Here is a 21,989-nt window from a genome sequence, read left to right as displayed (position 1 = left end):
AACCAGAGAACACCAAATTTTGCATACTGTGTTGAGGAGGATTTCAGTTGATAAGGCTAAGCAAGGAATGTGCCCCAGCTGAGCAGAGATGTTGGCTGTGAGCCTCTGGAAGGAAACCATTACATGAATAAACTGGCTTGGCAATGACAAGTTTGTCTTAAGCAGATGCTATTGCTTAAACTAGCTAAATTAAATTAATTTATAACTAAAGTAGTTAAGTAATTGAAAAAAGATGTAAATTTACATGAAGAAGTAATAATGGCAGAATTAGAGCATCCTTTGCCTCTTCTATATACGTGTGCCAAGCTGAATGACCAGCTTAGCCTAGAATTAATAGCGTTCATTATCCCAACTCTATACAGAGAACAGCTAACAGTAAAACAAGTATCTTTGTTAGCCTGTGCTCCTCCACAGTGCATTATCAGTTTATATCTAATTGCCTAAAAAAGGGGCAGCTCAGGTGGTTCAGCGGTTTAGCGCCGCCTTCAGCCCAGGGTGTGAACCTGGAGACCCGGGATGGAGTCCCACATCAGGCTCCCTGCATGGAGCCTGCTTCTCCCTCTGCCTGTGTCTCTGCCTCTCTCTGTCTCTAGTAAATAAATTTAAAAAAAATTGCCTAAAAAAGTTTAGGAGGAAAGAGATTTATATATATATTTTTTTACCTTCCAATCTTTACAAAATTACTGTGCAAATGTACACTGAATGAAAAAACTTGGACTAATTTTATATAATTACTGGATATTGGATTCTGTATATTCTATATTCTATATTGTATATGTCATAGGACTGGTACCCAGTTTTGTCCTAGTTAGGATAAAACGGAGTCCCTGAGCTCCAAAAATTAGGAATTTCAAATACTTGGTATCTTTTCTTGACTGATGATACAAAATTTTTAAATATTGTCAATTGAAAAAATCTGATAAGAGGTTTATGAATTAAAATATGAAAAACGTTAATTGAAAAGTTCAAACTTCTTTAGTTTAAAATTTAGATAATGGGGTGCCTGGGTTGCTCAGCTGGTTAAACGTCTGCCATCTGCCTTCTGTTTTCGGCTCAGGTCAAGATCCCAGGGTCCTGGGATCAAGGCCCAAGGTCAGGCTTCTCTGCTCAGCGAGGAGTCTGCTTCTCCCTCTGTCTCTGCCCCTCCTCCCTGCTCATTCTCTCTCTCCCTCTCAAATAAATAAATAAAATTAAAGACAAATAAAATTCAGATAATGAAGATATGTTAAGTTGGGTGGAGGAGGCACCTAATTAAAAAGAAAATAAAATAATATGATGGTACTAGACTTCTATCTTCCTTATTACCATTTAATGATTATTTTAAGCAGAGCGCTGTGTTTACTATCATGATTTATCAATATTATTAATGTTGCTAGTGTTATTTTTATGTGTTATCAATCATTATTAAAGTTACCAGAAAATTAAAAGTTACATAATTAAAAGAGCAATACAGGATTTACAGTATTAAATGTGCTCAGACTACACTCAATTTATATTCTACAGCAAGAATAAACAAACTTCTCCTATAAAAAGGCAGTAATTATTTTAGACTTTGCAGGCCATATGGCCTCTGTTACCAGTATTCAACCCTGCCACTGGAATGTAAAAAGAATTATAGACCATAATAAGCACACAAATCAGCATAAATGTGTTCCAATAAAGCTTTATTTACAAAAATAGGATGTGGTCTGGATTTAGCCTGCCAGCTATAGCTTGCTGACCTCTGTCCTAGAGAAATATATTTCTAATAATTAAAAGGTTCATTTAATAAAAATCATTTTCTAACCATTCCATTAAGAGATCACTCTAACTTTACTGTCCAGTGGACACCCACCTTGGGAATCGATTGCTGAACTGGCACACATCACAGTAATGATCTTCTACTCTGTTGGCACCCCATTTCATCTCATCATCATTGGGAAATAATGATTCACCTCTAGACTTAGTCTGGCCACCACATTTGCTGCACAAAATGTCATTCACCCATTGAAAAAATTCTTCCTTAAACCAGTGTAAAAGCTCCAGCAGAAGAAAATCCTCATCACTTACTTTAGTACCTAAGAAGTTAAAGCACAGTCAAGTTAAGATCTAAAGCTGACAAAAGCTAAAAATAGTACACATATTTTATTGACTATGGAACTGAAATATATGAAAATAGAAGAAGATCTAAAAGGTTTTCACAAATATGATGCAAGAAAAGAACTGTCAAAAAAAAAAACAAAACAAAACTGTAAGCATATTGTGATCCAGGCTGAAATACGACATAATATTTATATTTATAGCAGTAAACATTTACCACTCTCTAACCTCTAACCAACATTATATACTAACAAGTGAGCTGAATATGATAACCTCTTGGGAAACTATGGTCAATGTGTAATTGATCTTGAAACACAGGGAGATTAAAAAAAATCAGTCTAATTTTTAAAAATATTTAAAAAGAACTATAGTCAACTTGTTACCAGGTATATACAAGTAAACAAGAAATAATCACGAAATCACAAACAGAAATCACAGAATTCCAGACACCTAAAAAAAAAAAAAAATCAATCTATCAGCTTTTCTATCAGTTTTTTAACTATACAATATTATCCATCTGTGAATACTCACCACAAATCACCTAAAATACAACAATGTCTGCACAGTATAAAACAACCTAGGAAGTAAGTGTGGCTTCTAATATTATAATATTGTATCTATTTATCAAATAAAAAGATGTCTCTTGACCATATTCAAGACTGGTATGTCTGGGAAGAAGAGAAGGAGAGGAGAAAAGAATCTAGGAGATACCAGGAGTTCTCATCTCTTTCATGTTTTATTATTAAGAGGTGATTATAGAACATATATATGAAGGAAATATATGGCATAATGTTAAGATCTAGTAAAGTTTAATGCTGGTCATAGGTGTTTGATACATTATACTCTATTTCTATACTCATACTCAATTTTTTTGATATAGTTCAAAATGAAAATAATTATACTAGAAAAAAACTAGAGAATATAAAGCCTGGAAATATATTATGTTCCTGGATGGGAAAACAATATTCTAAAGTTAATTCTCTATTATTAATCTGTAATTTAATGCAAACCCCAAAACAATCATAAAGCAATTTAAAAAGTATTTAATTTACAAATGTATTTAATTAAAACTTTATAAAATAATTTTTCATAAAATTTGACTAAGAACTATACGATAAATTCATCTAGTACATGTAAAATACATTAAAGAATTCTAATAATTAGAAGTTGTGATATTAGTGAAGAACAAAGCAGATCACTGAAACAAAAGAATGACTCCTGAAAGACTTCTGCGTGATACATAGTATCTAATGAAGTTAGCCTTTCAAAGTAGTTCTAAGAGGATGGACTGTTCAATAAATGATTTAGGGACAATAAAAAATACTATATTGAGAGAAGGAATAGTATAAAGGTAATAGAAGTTACAAAAGAATCTGTTTATGACTTTGTGGTAGGAAAAGGCCTTCTTAAGCAAGATGCAGACGGTGAAATCAATAACGGGGAAAAATACACTTTCTTATATTAAAATTAAGCTTACAAATTTCAAAAGATACACTAAATGAAATTAAACGAAGAACACTGGGAGAAAAAAAATGTAACATGTCTAACAAAGAAAAGATCCAGAATATAAAGAACCTCTATAAATTGGTAAGCATATTAGCAAACCCATTAGAAAATTTCAAAGTCCATAAAAGAAGTCTAATAATTTCATTAAGTGGAAATAAATACTCTCGGACACTTCTGATGTAAATTGAAAGGCAATTTGTTTGACAGGATCCTTTACAGTGTTAAATACCACATACCCTTGACATTTTTATGTTTCTCTCCCAGAAACGCTTGTGCATATATACCACAAGACATGCTCTACAAGAATTCTCACTGCAGAAGCATTTAAAATGGATATAAATGATAAGTAATCTCAATGTGTATTGATAGGGAACTGTAAAATAACAGTATATGCATACTATAGAACACTATGGAGAGTTAAAAAGATTTCTAAAATAAATTAGTAAATGAAAAACACCAAGAAACTGAAGATATATGTTGCGATTAGTTTTATGTAAACTCACGCTATTTTTACAGGTAACTATTTATGGGTGTAAATACATAAGAAAAGATATGAAAAGGAACATATCACACAATAATAGCTGTTACCTATGGAAGGGGTGTAGTACCGATTAGCAGGAAGAGTTTAGCTTTTCTCATGAGATTAAGGCTCATATTAGATTAAAAATGAACTTTAGAAAATACAGCACTGCCCCCCTTCTTCTCCATTAAGTACCTAAAGCAGAGTAATCTTTTTAAAAATGCAGTATTGTATCACTCAAAACCCTCCAATGGGTTTCTATCTCACTAGGATACAATCCAAAGTCTTTACTCTTACTTTTTTGTTTTTTTTGTTTTTTTTGTTTTTTTTTTTACTCTTACTCTTTCTTACCACAATTGGTCTCCTCTGGTAGGCTGAAAAATGGTCTACCAAAAGATATCACATTCTAACCCCTGGAGTCTATAACTGTTACCAAATACAGAAAAAAAAAGAAGCACTTGCAGCCTTTAAAGCTATTATGAAGTTAAGAATTTGAAAACGGGGGATTATACTGGATTATCTGGGTAGACCCTAAATGCATACAATCTTAGAAGACGGAAGCAGAGGGAAATTTTACACATACCCACAAACACACACACAGAAGGCAACGTGATAGCAGAACAGAGAGAGATAGCGTGGCCTTGTTAACATCATTTCAGCCCAGTGATACTGAATATGGACTTCTGGCTTCCAGAACTGGGAGTGAATAAATTTTGTTGTTTTAGGTCACCAAGTTTGTGATAATTTGTTACAGCAGACACAGGAAACCAGTATACCCCCTTTATTTCTCTGATCTTGTTCATTCTGCTACAGGCACCATGTCCTCATCCTTTAAACATGCCAAACTCACTCTCACCTAGAGGAGCCTTTTCAGTTGCTGGTGCCTCTACCTGGAATGGAAATCACTGCTTTCCAAAGAAGCCTTTTCTGACAACCCTGTACCAACTAGCATCCTTTAACCACTCTCAATTCTGTTATCCTGACTTATTTGTTCTTCCTGGCACTTATCTACTTGCTATCTTTGAGTTATTTGGGTTTTTTAGTCTGTCTTACCCATGACAGCAGGGACTTTTGTTCTGCTCTTTGCTGTATTCCTAACACCTCGAGCTGTGTTGTCACACAACAGGTGCTCAGTAAATATCTGAATGAATGATGGACTAAAAAAATAAGTCTCATAATATTAGAATTAATACTGTTCACCAAATAGTCATTATCAAATTGGGAAAAGAAGGGAAAGGAAGACAGCATCCTTGTACTTCTGTGTTATATGTGCTCCAGACATACATTAGCGGCCTCCCAGTTAGAAGTAGGACAGAGAATGAGGCCCATCTGAGGATCAGTACTCCTTGATCAAGCAATATCTTTAATTATGGCTCAGAGAAACCCACATGGAATCCTGTCTGTAGAGGATAAGAGCTCAGAAAGCTCACAGATACGGGGCTTAAAGGGAGGTTTGACTTAGATACTGAATTCTTTTTTTATTTGCTTTTTGGTTTTTTTAGATGCTAAATTCTGTGAGAGTATGGACAATGTATCAGAGTGTGAAGAGTACATTTTAAAATTATAAACAAGACTTCAGATTAATACATTTATCATCTTCAAAAATACCATGCAAATAGATTTCTGGTTAACCTTCAGTGACAAAAATGAAGGTCTTTTTGTTGTTGTTGTTACAGATTTTATCGATCGGAGAGACAGAATGAGTGAGAGAAACATATGAACAGGGGCAGAGGGAGAGGGAGAAGCAGACTCCCAGTGAGTGGGGAGCCCGATGTGGGGCTCGATCCTGGGATTCCTGGATCATGACCTTAGGCCAAAGGCAGACCTTCAACTGACTGAGCCACCCAGGCACTGCAAAAATGTACATCTTGAGTTAATCCTATGGAAATTACAGACATTAGTGTGCATAAGAGGAAATGAGAAGAAAACCAGTAAAAACATCAGTACAGGTAGTCTCATCCTTATATACACCTTAATACTCAAGATTCTTCTCCCATGTCTTCATATTCAATTTAGTAGGCCAACATATATTTTATTTCACTTTTCCAAAATGACAGGGTTCTTTCCTCTTTACAAAAGGTGTTTCGCCTATATTTGGAACAATCATGACAAATCTTCTTCTGTCTTCCAAGCTAGAACTATGAAATCATGCTTCTCTGAGCCTCACCTATCTCTAACGGTATCTCAGTGGGTAGGATTGTCAGGTCCTCGCTTCTGCTTCAAACCAGAACATCTTTCTTTGTTCAGAAACCCAGAACAAGATTTACATGGGGATAAAATGAAAATAAAAAAATGAATGAAAGAAAAATCACCATTATATCTACATGTGGCTAGTAATGCCCTGTTTTCTAGAACCTCTGCAATCCCTCCTTTCCCCCTTGCCTTTTCATTCTGGGAAATCTCATTTACTTGCACAGCTTTACCTATCATCTTAAAATGTACATCAAGGCTTGACCTCTTAATAGAACTCCAGGCTTATATTTTCACCTGTTCCAGATAATGGTCAGCAGGTACTTTAAACCATTTCCTTTCAAAGCCTGTTCCTATTGACTCCTCTAATCTTCTAGTTTCCTGAATTCAAAACTAGACAGTTCTTGACATTTTCCTTAAGCATATCACAGCAAACATACTCATCACCTGCAAACATTATGTATTCTATCACCCCAATAACTCACATCCATTTTCTTCCCTGCTGCCACAATACCCCATTCACCCTAATTCCTCTTATAGAAATTCTACTACTACTGTTTCAGCTGTTTTCTCCTTGCACTCCCGTTATTCTTGTTCATCTTACAACTTATTGCTAGATCAATCTTCCTTAAGCACATTTCTGATGTCACTCACTTGCTTAAAGCTTCAATGGTTAATGCTACTGAATTAAGTAATCAAGAATACTTGGCTTCTCCGAGCAATTGCTTTATTGCCTCTTTGCTAATGAGTACAGTTACATGATATTTTTGCTTAATGTTCAATCATACTAGCATTGCAATGTTAGCCTTACAAATAAGACATGTACATCCTCCTAAGTTCTTTGGTCCTTATTTTCTATATCAAAACTTTATTAGAAGTATTCTTTGTTGCATCCTATCTCTAGTTCTTTGGTGTACATTTTTCTGCCTGAAATTCAGTGTCAACCAAAATATGGTCTCAGCCTATTTGATCTCTCACTACTGTTTTACCCACTCCTTATGCTATACACAGCCAGGCTGTATTACTCATTGTTCCCCACATAGAGCCTGTAACTTTTCTGCCTTCATACATGCTGTTCACTACATTTGTAATAATATCCCTTACCCCTGCCTTAATAAGTCCTTTGGCATCTCAGGTTATTATTCCAACTTACCCTTCAAAACCTTTAAAAAAAAAAAAAAGCTCAATCTTTAACTGATTTTCACAATACCATTCTACCAACCTGATATGTTCCTTCTTTCCTACTAAACCTCCATTATAGTGCTTTTAATTTTAAGTATGAAAGGATATATACAGAAATGTCAAAAATCATACTCTGATGTGAAGTTATAGATGGCTTATCTTACCCATATTTTCCAAATTTTCTACAAAACAGCCATGTATTACCTTTATAAATAGAGGGAAAAAATGCCAGGCAAATATCAACAGGGACACTGCTGTGTTTCCCTTATGGGGCTCAGCCCAATGACTCACATATAAAACATGCTTCAGTAAGTACCTGTTAAATAGGCATTTATGGAGGGATCATCTAAAGGAGCACAGAACTTTAATGTGAACAGGGCCTTTGTGATCACATAAATAAGCATTCTCGTTTCATAAATAGTAAAAAAAACTGTTAATCCAAGAAGATGGAAGAACTGTCTCAAGGTCTCACAACAATGTTACTGAATTAAGTCTAAGGCCCATTCTGGTCTTCAAAACAGAGAGAGATAGCGTGGCCTTGTTAACATCATTTCAGCCCAGTGAAATGGAAACAATAGGAAATGACACAATATAATATTATAATAAAAACAAAACTACCAAAATACAATGGGCAGCTAAATACCTAAATGACATATGTAAGAAGTGATTAAAAGATCAAAAAAAAAAAAAAAAAAAAAAAGGAAAAGAGATACATAGTTAATCCCTCATAGAGACTTCTAGTTTTAGCTCTGACATGTAAAGAACTTAGAGTTGTCATTCCCATCATTATGACAACAAAAAACTGAACAAACCAAAATCACTGACTTTTCTTGAGCTCCTTAGAGTTCACAGGGCAAAGTATCTCCTGAAATCTGAAGAGACAGACAATTACAGAGAATCTTGGCCAAATACAGAGAATCACAACCAGCCATCTGCTTTATGGAACAGAAGCCACTGGAGTCATAAGTTTGAAGAAACACTTTAAAGGGTAATTTTGACAAATTGCTGGAGGCCGAATATGGACTAGTTTGAGTAAGAAATAAAATCTTAGGAGGGGTTCCTAACATTTTTGTCTGTTTTCCCTCTAAGAATCAGATTTTCTTGGTGAAGAATCAAAAAAGATCCCCTAATAGGTCTGAGAAGGAGAGGAGAAGGTTAAGATATACAAAGTATGCCCAGAGTGCTCTCTACAATTAAGGCCTTACTCTTCAGGGAAAGAGATTTTACCAGAGCCTTTTCTGAAGTGGGGAAAGGAACTTCCCTGACCCTAGCCACCTCTAGCCTTCCTATCTTGCTTAAGGGAGGGGCGGGGGAAGTTAAGAAAGACTAGGGAAGGTCACAGACCCACTAAAACACTGAGATTTAATCATAAGATTACAGAGGCCTTCTGCACCCCATGCTCTACCACTACACCAAGGCTCTGATGTAACAACAATGGAGTCTAATAAGAGATGCAGACCATATCTAAGGAGGAGTTCTTAGAAAACCCCAAAGACAATGGGGGAGACAAGAAGAATACCAGAGGAATGCTGAAGTTCCTGACATTTGCAGCTAACATTAAACACAGCCCAACTCGGGATCCCTGAGTGGCTCGGGGTTTGGTGCCTGCCTTTGGCCCAGGGCACGATCCTGGGGTCCTGGGATCGAGTCCCGCATTGGGCTCCTGGCATGGAGCCTGCTTCTCCTCCCTCTGCCTGTGTCTCTGCCTCTGTCTCTATGTCTATCGTGAATAAATGAATAAAATCTTAAAAAAAAAAAACAAAAAAACACAGCCCAACTCCTCTTTAAAGACATAAGACCTTATATAAAGGGCCTATTCACCTCAGCTCCTACTACCCAATACATCATGTCCAACTTCCAACAAGTACAAGATGTGTTAAAAAGCAAGAAAAAACAGTCTGAAGAGATAATGCAAGTATGAGAACAACTCAAGATTTTGGAATTAACCGGGGATCCTTGCGTGGCTCAGCAGTTTGGTGCCTGCCTTCAGCCCAGGGCGTGATCCTAGAGACCCGGGACTGAGTCCTACATCAGGCTACTGCATGGAGCCTGCTTCTCCCTCTGCCTGTGTCTCTGCCTCTCCCTCTCTGTGTCTCTCATGAGTAAATAAATAAAATCTTTAAAAAAAAAGATTTTGGAATTAACCAACAAAGAACTTAAAATAACTGATTAATAATATTAATAATATAATAACCATGATTAATAATATTAGGTGCTCTCATGAAAAAAGTAAACAACATGTTGAACAGATGGATAATGTAAATACACTTTTTTTGTCTGTTTAGAAACCTTAAACAAATCCAGAGGAAATGCCAGAAATCAAAAACACTGTAACAGAAGGGAAGAATGCCTTTCATGAGCCCACAGTAGATGGGACACAGCCAGGGACAGTCAGTGAGCTTGAAAATAGGTTAATAGAAACTTCCCAAACTGAAAATCAAAGAGAAAAAAAAAATGGGGGGGAGGGAGGCACAGAACATCCAAGGACTGCAGGAGAATCTCAAAACGGACCAGAACATCTAAGAACTGTGGGAAATTAGGCAGAGATACATGATAGCAAAATAGGATACCTTCATTTTGAAATACCAGAAGCAAAAGAGAAACAAAAATATTTGAAGCAATAATGCCCAAGAATTTCCAAAATTAATGAGATTCCAAAACCACAGATCTAGGAGCTCAGAAAACACCAACCAAGAAACTACACTTGGGCCTGTCATAATTCAAATTGCAGAAAACCAAAGATAAAATTTTGAATAAAGCTGGGGATAGGGAGTAAGCTAGGGGATGTAGGGGGGAAACCTTACCTATACAGGAATAAGGATGGGAATTATAGCAGACTTCTTGTCATAAACAATGTAGGTAAGAAGACAGCGGAGTAAAATATTTAAAGTGCTGTTGAAAGAAAAACCTCACCAACCTAGAACCTGTATCCCAGTGGTATTATTCTTCAAAAGTAAACAAGAAATACAGGTTTTCTCATGCAATGAAAAAAAACTGAGGGAATTCATCTCTAGCAGATCTGCCCTGAAAGAAATATTAAAAGATCTTTAAGAAGAGAGAAAATAATATAGATCAGAAATATGGATCTACAGAAACTGTCAGAAAAAGGAGTATATGAGGGTAAAAAGAGAATCTTTTGTTTTTCTTATTCTTGGCCTAAAAAGTAACTTCTTTAAATAATAACAATAGCAATGTATTGGGTGACTGGAGCATATGATAGCAATGTTATAAGGATGAGAGGAAGAACTGGAATAATTCTGTTAAAATGTTATCTATACTATACATGAAGCAGAACAGTGTTTTTGAAGGTGGATTTAGTTAAAACATTTATTGCAAACTACAGTAACTGCCAGAAAAATTACATAATCCCCTAGAAAATATAGTACTAAGAAATGGTTTAGATAAAAGCTAATTACATAAAAACTTAATGGTTTAGATAAAAGCTAATTACATAAAAACTTAAAGTAAAAATGCTGACATTGGGAAAATTTAACAACTAAAATCCTAAGACTATTAATGATAATACACAAATATTATTGGTTGATAACACACAAATATTATTGGTTGATGGACGTGGTATCATTCTGAGCCATTTACATGTACTATTTCATTTATTTTTAAAAATCATCCTATTTTCAAATGAAGAAACTGAGGTATAGATTAAATTACTTGCTCAGTGATGCACAGTAAAGTGGCAGAGCTGAATTTATCCCCAGGCAGTAGACAGCAGTTGGTGAGGAAGAACCAGATAGCAGTGGACACTCTCTCTTTATTAGCCAAAGTGAGTTAATGGTCTATTCATATGGATTGATCTTAAATATGGTTTCTGTCCAATTCACATTAAAATTCACTCATAATACTATCATATGTCCCACAGACTTAAGTTCTACTATACCTACAAAATCTACATACCAATGATTAAATTACAAACACATATACTGAGGTTAAAAAATATATATATTAAAAAAGATGTGTTAATAGATGTGTCTATGAGGTACATGCAGTAAAATTTTACTATTGTACTTCTTAAAAATCAAAATAGAAATAGGTTAGGATTTTATGATGTATACAGCAAAAGGCACCATTTCAGTGTTTCTCTGCAATGATGTATTCTTAGCAATGAATGGTTATAAAAAACCACTACCTTTATCCAATTTTCTAGCTCTAGATAACTTTTCTTGAGATCTCCTTTTTAGTTCTTGGACTGGAATACAAGCCAGTGCTTTCTCCTGGAGAGCAAGGTTCTCATAGACCAGCACATGCTGAATGTTGGACCGAAGAACTTTTAGAATGACTGAATCAGTAGTAACCTAATAGAAAAAAAATACTGATTAGCTTTTCTCCATATGCTACAAAAATAACACATAACAGAATATGATGGTTCTATGATTTCATACATAAAGAAGAATGTATGGATTCACTGAAATATATCACTCAAAGCCTGTATAATATTATTTTTAGGAGATATTCATATCTAACAGTCTAAGATATATCTATTCTTTTCCTCTGAATGTACTATTGAGGATATATTTAAACAGAGATATGTGGCGCTTGGATGGCTTAGTCAGTTGGGTATCTGCCTCCAGCTCAGGTCGGGATCCCTGTTTTCTGGGGTCAAGCCCCACCTCGTTGGACTCCTGGCTCAGTAGAGTCTTGCTTCTCCCAGCTCATGATTTCTCTCTCTCTCTCAAATAAAGTCTTTCAACAAAACAAAAACAAAGATATGCTAAATTATTGATTACAAGTTTGGATCAAGATAGTGCTGAGAGGCGCCTACATGGTTCAGTTGGTTAAGCACCCGACTCTTGATTTTTGGCTCAGGTCATGATTGCAGGGTCCTGGGATTGAGCTCTGAGTTGGGCTCCACGCTCAGTGGGGAGTCTGCGTGAGGATTCTCTTTCCCCCTCCTTCTGCCTCTCCCCCAGCTTCTCAGTGGGGAACACACACTCCTGTGTGTAAATGTGCGTGCACACGCATAGTCTCTCTCTAGTAAGTAAATCTTAAAAAAAATAGAGTGCTCTGAGCAACACATCTGACAGCCTTTCCACTTCAAATCCCTATAAGTAACATAATTAAAAAACAAAACAAAACAAAACACTCTACATTGCATTAGCAAAGGAGGAACATTCTAAAGGGATGAGGACTTTTGATAAATTCCTGAAAGGAAAAATAGATACATATGGATTAAAGGAAAAAACCATGGCAATATGCTTCCTTCAAAAGAGTGGTTATACTAACACAAAAAAGGTTCTCAAAATAATCCCAAGGGCAGAGGAGCCACAGAATCCACAGGGCAGAAAAGGGCCTTGAATAAACAGTGATCCTGGCTGGGCTCTGCAGGAGGAATCGCTAGACAAATCTCACCCCTCCACCACCATCATTCCTTCTCAACAAAGAACTATGCCTCTGAGAAGTGAGGGAGGCTGCTTAGATTCCCAAAAGGAAAGAGAAATGTCCAACCTCAGAACAGTTGCTTCTGGTATAGCCCATCTTGAAGCATGTCCTACCCCTCCCCACAGTTGCCGCATTCATAGAAGATAGGCTAGCAGATTTCTGACTCACTAGATCTGCAACGACCCATACTGTTATGAAGATACATTAGAATCAACATCAGAAGAACTAACCCTGGGGATCCCTGGGTGGCGCAGCGGTTTGGCGCCTGCCTTTGGCCCAGGGCGCGATCCTGGAGGCCCGGGATCGAATCCCACATCGGGCTCCCGGTGCATGGAGCCTGCTTCTCCCTCTGCCTGTGTCTCTGCCTCTCTCTCTCTCTCTCTCTGTGTGTGACTATCATAAATAAATAAATTAAAAAAAAAAAAAAAAGAAGAAGAACTAACCCTGTAGCCATAGCAGCAAGTCTATCTTCAGAGATTCAACAGTATACTGTATTCAGAGAAAGGCAACTATGAATCCTGGAAATTAAAAATTTAAACACTAAAATAAGAAAGTACAGAAGATGTCAAACAATAGAATAAACATAGCTAAAGTGTGATCAATTAGAAGACTGAGCCAAGACATTTTCTGAGAATGTGGCACAAAAAACCCAAATAGACACTGAGGATAAATCCAAAAGTTTCCAAATTCAGCTAACAGAAAGTCTAGAAAGTAGAGTAGAAAAAAGTGGAAAAGAGAAACTTCTCAAAGAAATAATGAAAGCCAATTTCAGAGTTAAAGAAAGAGCCAGTATGAATGGGGGGGATAAAACTAGGCATATAATAGTGACATTTCATAACAGTAAGTAGAAAAACAAAATCCTAAAAGCCTTCTATTTATCAGACATCTCAGAAACAATGAAGCAAAATCTCCGAAATTCTGAGGGAAAATGACTGGGAACACAGGATTCCTGCCCAGCCAAACTTAATCACACAGAATAAGATGTGTGTATATGTAACAGTGTAGAAAGTATATTGCTCCAAAATCTAAAATAATTCTTAGAGATGTTACTGTCCCCTCAAAATATAACCAAAGTAAATAAACAGATTACCCAGGAGTAGAAATTGAGATAAAAGTAGCAGGAGTGCATTAAAAAAATAAACTAGTAAGACCTAAATTCTGATTATTACAAATAATCATAATTAAAAAGCAAAATCTCTAACTTTCTCATAAACAGGATAGCAGGGAAGGGAGCAGAAAAAGAGTAAAAGCTTTCTGAGGTTCTTGTTATGTTAGTAAAAAAATATAAAAGTAAATATTTGCATTAAAAATTTAAGGGCAATAATAGAAGACTAAAAAAAAATATTTAACTTTTTTATTTTAAAAGATTTTATTTATTCATTTGAGAGAGAGAGAGAGAGAGAGCAGGAGCAGGACGGGGAGTGGTGAAGCAGGCTACCCACAGAGCAGGGAGCCTGATGTGGGGTTTGATCCCAGGACCCTGGGATCATGACCTGAGCTGAAGGCAAATGCTTAACCAGCTGAGCCAGCCAGGTGCCCCGATATTTAACTTTCTAATTTTTAAGGGGAAAATAATAGAAGAAAACTGTTCTCAATATAAAACAAAAATAGGAGAAAAAAGGGGAAAAAGCAAAAAGACACAGGCAACACAAAAATAAAATGTCAGAAACAAAGTTCAAAAATATTAACAATGATGGTAAATACGAATGGGTTAAATGCGTATATTAAAAGGTAGACATAGATTAATTTAAAAAATAAAGCCATTATCAAACACTCTCTTTAATGTTTAGGACTTTCAAAAGCTTGGGAATGAGTACATGAGACAGACACGGTCACTTTATTGTTTAAGGGAGGGACAGGCATTAAATAACGACAAAACCACTGTACTGTCAACAAATATTAAGTATGTGTGTGGGTCACATACTGGAAAAATAACTGAGACTGAAATAGTCAAGTCAATATCTTCACAAAGTACTCTATGGATACAGAAACTAATATTGGTACAATGTTCATTTCCTGGGAGTGTGTGTGTAGGGGGACACGCTTAGGAAATTATGTAGGATCAGAATAGAGAGCATGGAGAACCCAGAGGAAATGGTGGAGAGAGAAAGCTGGGGATGAAGCAGAGTTGATAAGCAGCTAGATCTCTGGTCTCTTTCACTGTAATGGGAAGCTATTAAAGATACTTAAGCAAGAGAGTTAAAATGGTCAGATTCACATTTTCGGAGTATCACTCTAACTGTAGCTAGAGAAAGGACGTTACAGACGACCCAAGGGGGGACCACTGCAGAACTCTAAGAGTGTTGGTGGCTTCAACTAGATGGCTTAGTAGCAGTAGAAAAGTAAATAAAAAATAATTTAGGAAATAGGATCAACAAGTCTTGAAGACTGAATTGTGGAGTCAGAGGGCAGTTAGGAAAGTAGAAAAATACATTAGGAATGATCTGTGGATTCTGAGTGAGCAACTAACTGACTCAATAGTTGAACTAGAAGAAAAACCAGGAAATGATTGAGCTAAAGACAATGAACAGTCAAGTACAAATGAACTGGAAAAAAGTACACTAAATTTAGCAGCATGGAGATCTTTAATGATCTTAGAAGTTTTGTAATAGTTTTAACAAGGAAAAAAAAGTTATAAGAAAGTTGTACAGCATAATGGCTTAACAGTACATTATAGAATTTATAAACAAAATGTATATTGAAAGAATATGCTCAAATATTTTACTGATAGGGTACATGATTAAAGAATGGAAGAAGCTTGCTAGACAGGTGTGTGAGAAGTAAAGATACAAGGATGAGTATAGGAGGCCCTTCCAGAAACTTGCTGTAAAGAAGAAATGAGAGCTACAGGACATGTAGGATCCAGGACATATAGGAACCAGCATGCTGCCTGTTTCTAAGGTAGAAGAGTTTGCAGGAAAGGTCCCTAAACATTAATCTGCTTGTGAAAAATACAGATTTCCCCAATTCCTTCCCTCTTTTTCTGATTTAGCCAGTCTGGGGTTACACCTAGGAATCTGAATGTCCAGCTCAGTCTGATGCTAACAGTCTAACCTTAAACAAAAACTGGCCTAAAGCAAGGTTTAAATGACAACAAGGAGAATCCCCACGAGAAGAGGAGGTTCAAGACTGCACAGTCCATGTGAGATTTCACAGTGAGCAGAGAAGGGATGCAGGAACAAAGGAGGAACTGGCTTTTATTAAGAGTAGACACGTTTCTCCCATTTACGGAAGGGATGAGTGAACAGATGACTGAAGAAATTTACGATCCAGTGATGAGAAATCCAGGGTATTCCCAGCAGGGAGGAATGTGCTCCTTTACCAGAACTGATACAGAAACACACAAAAATAAAGATCTCCATTTTGTTTTAAAGGATTCTTATAACAATGAGGCACAGCAGTATTCTTGTTGTTCTTAAATGTAGGTTTTCATTTACTGAGAGGATAAGAACTCATTTAGGGAATTTTTACTTTCAATTTAATACTTCCAATCTGGAAATTACTTCATTCATTGTGGTTTTTATGGCACTCAAACAATTCTGAACAGTAGAGTTTATTTTCTTGCCTTATTTCTATACATATTCTTTGGCACAAATCCATAAATACTAAGTGATAAAAGTGAAGTCTGCCAATTGCGTGGCGACTCCAGCAGCTGGGCAACCAGGTACACAAGGCAGCAGTTAATTCCCTGAGTTAGCTGAAGTTATTTGGAGTAGGAACCGAAGTTCAAAAGGTGCAATCTGTCTGGTTTTAGGTCAAATAGGCAGTTTGCTTCACTGACCATACCTGGATTTCAATTATTTTGGTTTCTAATGTGAAAAATATTCAAGACTCTTCTAAGAAAAAATTATATAATATGTATATTTTGCTAAATCATGTGATAAAACCTGTGGAAGACAGATTATCAAATTCACTTCTTTAGTAAAAAAAAAACATAGGTCTTCAAGCCCACCAGTCTTCCTTTTGCCTTTAAGCAGCCTTTTGCTTTTGTGCCTTTTAAATTTAGAACCTGCTTTTAAACACAAAAGTTCTGTTTAATAATTTTTTGATGATTTAATCAACTTGGGACTTCTATCACTTTATTTCTTACAAACCCTTCCCTTTTTTTTTTTCTATTTACAAAAGTAATAAATGTTGTTGCAAGAAATTCTCAGGAAATACTGAGTGGTATAAATAATGTGGAATCACTTGTAACTTCACCTTAAGATAAAATTATGGCTGTCTATGTATAGCTTTCTAGACATTTTAAAATGAACATATTTATGAACGTATATTTTTATTTTTTTTAAGATTTCATTTATTCATTCATAGAGACAGAGAGAGAGAGAGAGAGGCAGAGACACAGGCAGAGGGAGAAGCAGGCTCCATGCAGAGAGCCTGACGTGGGACTCGATCCAGGGTCTCCAGGATCATGCCCTGGGCTGCAGGGGGTGCTAAACTGCTGCACCACGGGGGCTGCCCGAACGTACATTTTTAATAAGAAAATTGAAATATTAAACACACACACACACACACACACACAAATGTTATTTTAACTTTGGAATTAGTAGTTTACTGTTTTTTTCTCCCATATAATAACTCTTGTAATGCCAAAATAGACCACATCATTTTTAATGGAGGCTAAGAATTCCGGTATACAGATGTGTTATAATTTAAGTGATCCCCTATTGAAGGGTATGCAGTATATTTTACCTTTAAGAATTGTAGGTTCAGAACAAGAAATTGGACATTTAAATCTTATGTCCAAATAGAACATTTCTTCTCTAATAAAGATCAGATATAGATCCAAACTGAAAGGTTTCTTATGAGATTAAGTTTAAAAATAAACCAGTTCCTAAAAACATAAATAAACCAACTCATTTTATTGTTTACCATTGTCTAACAATATAGTATATTTATAATTTCAACAGAATAATTTCAAATGATAATTCTTTTAAATAAATGCATACCAAAAAAAAAAGAAAATAAATGCATACCCATATACACAATGGGCAATAATTTCTAGAGTGATTAGAATTGATGAAAAGTCCTTAACAATTCTATACACATTCTAAAAGTAGGCATGGGCCAAATAAAGGTATGCATCTAAACTAGCTGTGTAATAACTGCTGCAGGCTTATTTTAAGCAAATCATAGTTCAGAATCACCTGTTTTCAACCTAGATGAAGTTGCAAAATTGGAAATATAATGCTTTTAACATTGTAAGGTTCTTTGTCTTTGAAAAACTCTCTGCTGTTTTGAAATGCTTTCTGAAGGCAAAGGATACATAAAGGGTTATTGGGAAATTATGTTCTTTAGGAACACTAAACATTCAACATGTATAACCAGCAAATTTAAAAGTCAACTGAGTCACTGGGGAAATGCAAATTAAAGCCACAATAAGATATTACCTAATATCCACTAAAATTGCCATAATAAAAAAGACAATAACAAGTGTCAGTGAGGGTACTGCGAAATCGTAACATCACACACTGCTGGTGAGAATGTAAAATGGTGCAACAACTTTGGAAAACAGCTTGGCAATTTCTTAAAACATTAAACATAAACTTAACAAACAACCTGTAGCTCTACTCTTAGGAATCAACTCAAGAGAAATGCAAACCTATGCCCACACAAAGTCTTGTATGTGAATGTTCAGAGCAGCATTATTCATAATTGGCAAAGATGGGAAACAACCCAAATGTCCATCATGGAATACTATCAAGCAATAAGAAGGAATAAAATACTGATATATTCTACAATATGAATAAACTTCAAAAACATACAAAATAAAGAAGCCAAAAGCAAAAACCTACATATTGTGTAATTCCATTTACATAAAATATCCAGAGAGAGCAGCAAAGTAAGTTTCTAACAACATCACCTTTTACTGAGTACCAATATATTTCAGTACTTTAGATCTTAAAGGAAAAGCTTATTGGCAAACTTCAACATTAGTGACTATCACTTTAATTTATATTTCAAAATTTTACTTGATGTAGTTTCAACCAAAGAAATATTATAATAGCTATGAAGGTAACAATGCTCAGGATCTGTCTATTTAAATGCATTCAATACTTTTTAAATCTTTCTCTTGCTGCTTGACTTTGATCTTTAATTAACAACTGAGTGCCCCCACTCAAAATGGGCAAGGCAGGGGAACATAGCTGTCAAATTCTATAGTACAACAAATAATAGTGACGAATGCTTACATAACAAAATACTTTTTTAAACTATGTATTCCAGTGATCCATGGATAACCAAGACTTGGTGATAAAAAACAAGATTTATTCTAATTTCTTCCAATTCCCTTAAGAAACTCAGAAAAAGATACTGTGTCTCATGGACTAGAGAAATAAGAATTGGTAACAGATTGTCTACTAAAAGCGTATGTCTGTAAGAAAGTTGATTTTCTTTTAAACTCTACATTTGTTGTGTCAATAAAATGACCTTTTCCTTTTTTTTAGTTTAGTATCCAGAGGCTTTCTGGTGATTATAGAGTTTTAAAGGCCTCAAATTATATCTGAATTGCAAGGTTAAGAATCAAAAAAAAGGAAAGAGGTTACAGTAGAGTCAAAAAATATGAATGGATCTCCTGAGTCAGAACACTAACAAAATACTGCTTAGTCCAGGAAACAGCTATTTTGTTTTTTTTTTTTTTTTTTTTTTTAGAAACAGCTATTTTGTAAAATAAAATGTTTTCATGTATTATATGCTTTTCTCTAAGAGTGGTTAGTACTGTGCATTTTAAACTGTAACACTGAGATTCCACAAAGGATAAAGTAGGGAATCTTAAAAGATAAATTCTAACACTATAATTAGAAAACAAGAAATAGAGCTCAAAATGAAGAACTTAAGTGTATCAACCTTAACCACAAAACCGAAGAGAGCCTCAGCTCATCTCACGAGGGGCACAAAAGAATCTCCTGGGGCACATTTCAGATTTACTTCTTATTTCACCATTTTTACACAATTGCTGTATAAGGTACATATTAGAAGTACATAATTTATAAGGAAATAAACACTGGGTTATATACTCAACATTTTATTACTGTTAAGATGTGTAATCAAAATAGAAACCACTCTTCTAAGGAATGGACTGACTAGGGTTACTATTAAGTCACATTAAAGTTAAGTAGTCACATTTTTCCATTACTCTGGGAATGCAGCAGCTCAGATACTTTACAAAAAGAATTATTATTACCAGGGGCAAACCTTTATAGTTTACAAAGTCCTTTATAGTTTACAAAGTTTTCATGTATGCTATCTCATGGAATACCCAGCCACTTAGCATCTTTACTAGTTGATCTGACATATTCAGTAACAGTTTCTCAAAAGCTTCCTAAATACTAGTTGTATTTATTATTATTAAAAGCAAACAGCTGTGAAGCTGATGAGAGGAGAAAATATTTTAATCACTTAAAGGTTAATCTAAGTAAACTGAAGCACAAAGAAATATGTTTAAGTTGAGTTAATCCTCCACAAAAAAAAGTTTGGAAACCACTCAATAAGAATTATATAAAAGGACAGTTAACATTCTGTCACTTCCCCTGATAGCCTTTACCACCTTTATTCTTTATTTTTTCAAGACAAGCTTAGGGTGTTCTCAGCATAAACAAAGAAATGACCACCAGGGAAGTGAAGTTAAAGACTCTGGAATTACTCAATGAGAAGATTAAGGGTAGATTTCATAACTGACTCTATATACAAGTTCTGCTTTATGGAGGTAGTGACAAGATGTTTTACCAAAATTAAGAGGATACAAGTTGAAGCTGGCTACTAAATAAAATTACTACAGAAAAAAATTATGAAGTTTTTCCAAGTGAAAATTCAGAGGAAAACTTAAGGACCTCTATCAAAAGGCATTTTTGTTTTGCAAACAGGATAGTTTCCTATTAAATGAGATCAGTTAAGTGTACCAAGGATGCCTGTAAGCAATCAAAAAGTTTGACTGCAGTTCTTCAGATGTATTTATCTGTGTATGCTAAACTAAAGCTAAACTTAACTAACCTGGTAGCACACTCCTCTCAAAAAATTAATATATTATTATTTGCCTTGAAGAAGCTGACTTCTTTTACTAAACTGAGGGATTGATAATGATTAGGTTATTGGAATTAATAATCTTCTTAATGAATGGCAACAGGTAAAAAGTAGTATTGGTGTAGTAGAGGAAATCTAGTATGACTGCCATTGTTTGGTAAATCTGTTACTTTGTTTTAGGTTAAAGACACATTCTAATTTATGTTACTGATTTACCTACCAAGGCAATGGGTAGATTTATGAATGATACAATGATGAAATGCCTAAGAAGCAATAAACCAAAAGATTTAAAAGTATATAAAAAAATAACCATTTTCCCCTACTGTTATAAATTTGACAATTTTTTAAAGAGCTAATGAAATCTGGATATATTTGTTTGTTTGTTTGTTTATTTATTTATTTATTTCATGATAGACGCAGAGAGAGAGGCAGAGACACAGGCAGAGAAAGAAGCAGGAAGCCCGATGTGGGACTTGATCCTGGGACTCCAGGATCACGCCCTGGGCCAAAGGCAGGCGCTAAACCGCTGAGCCATCCAGCGATCCCCATGGATATATTACAGTTCTAAGAACCAAGAAAATGATGGCATAAATTCAAGAATCACAACATATTTCAAAGCTGTTGCTGTTTCAATACTTTGAATGGTTAAAAATGGTTTAATTCTAACATTACCATTGGAGCAGACGGTGGGTTTGATGACTGTCCTTCACTGTTCCCTGCATGCTGGGTTAACCCATTAGGATTTGAAGACTGTGTTATAGGAAGTTGGGTACTGGATGCAGGTTGCTGAGATAATTCTACTTTGTAACTCTTATTTGATCCATCCAATCTGCTACTTCTCTCTATAGCAATCAGGTCGCGAATTTTTTGCAGCTGCTCCACTGAAGCTTTTTTAGGAAAGATAAGATGTGTTTCTCCCTGGAATTTATAAAATTGGGGAAAATTTTAACCTTTGCTTTTTACTGACATTCATATGCATACCTATAAAATGAAACCAATACTATAAAATACATCGTTTTTTAACATTCTATTTTCGTACCATTATAAGTATTTTCTTTTAGATGGTCAAAGGTAAAAAGTGCCTATATATGAACTAGGA

General features: G+C 35.3%; 1 protein-coding gene across 2 annotated transcripts in view; it reads right to left on the bottom strand.

Annotated features, from left to right (window-relative positions):
• The window catches only part of NGLY1 (N-glycanase 1), a 62,906-nt gene that overhangs the window by 25,326 nt on the left and 15,591 nt on the right, over window positions 1-21,989 (bottom strand). For both annotated transcript variants that reach the window (XM_041734061.1, XM_041734062.1), the window contains exons 3-5: window positions 21,563-21,808; window positions 11,622-11,787; window positions 1,835-2,057 (exon numbers count right to left, since the gene is read on the bottom strand). In XM_041734061.1, the coding sequence (XP_041589995.1) occupies window positions 1,835-2,057; window positions 11,622-11,787; window positions 21,563-21,808 (635 nt within the window). The remainder of the gene's footprint in view (window positions 1-1,834; window positions 2,058-11,621; window positions 11,788-21,562; window positions 21,809-21,989) is intronic.

Source organism: Vulpes lagopus, chromosome 19 (genome assembly GCF_018345385.1).
Source record: "Vulpes lagopus strain Blue_001 chromosome 19, ASM1834538v1, whole genome shotgun sequence".
NCBI lineage: Eukaryota > Metazoa > Chordata > Mammalia > Carnivora > Canidae > Vulpes > Vulpes lagopus.
The sequence above is the reverse complement of the archived record's forward strand: the minus strand, read 5'-3'. Positions and strand labels throughout refer to the sequence as shown.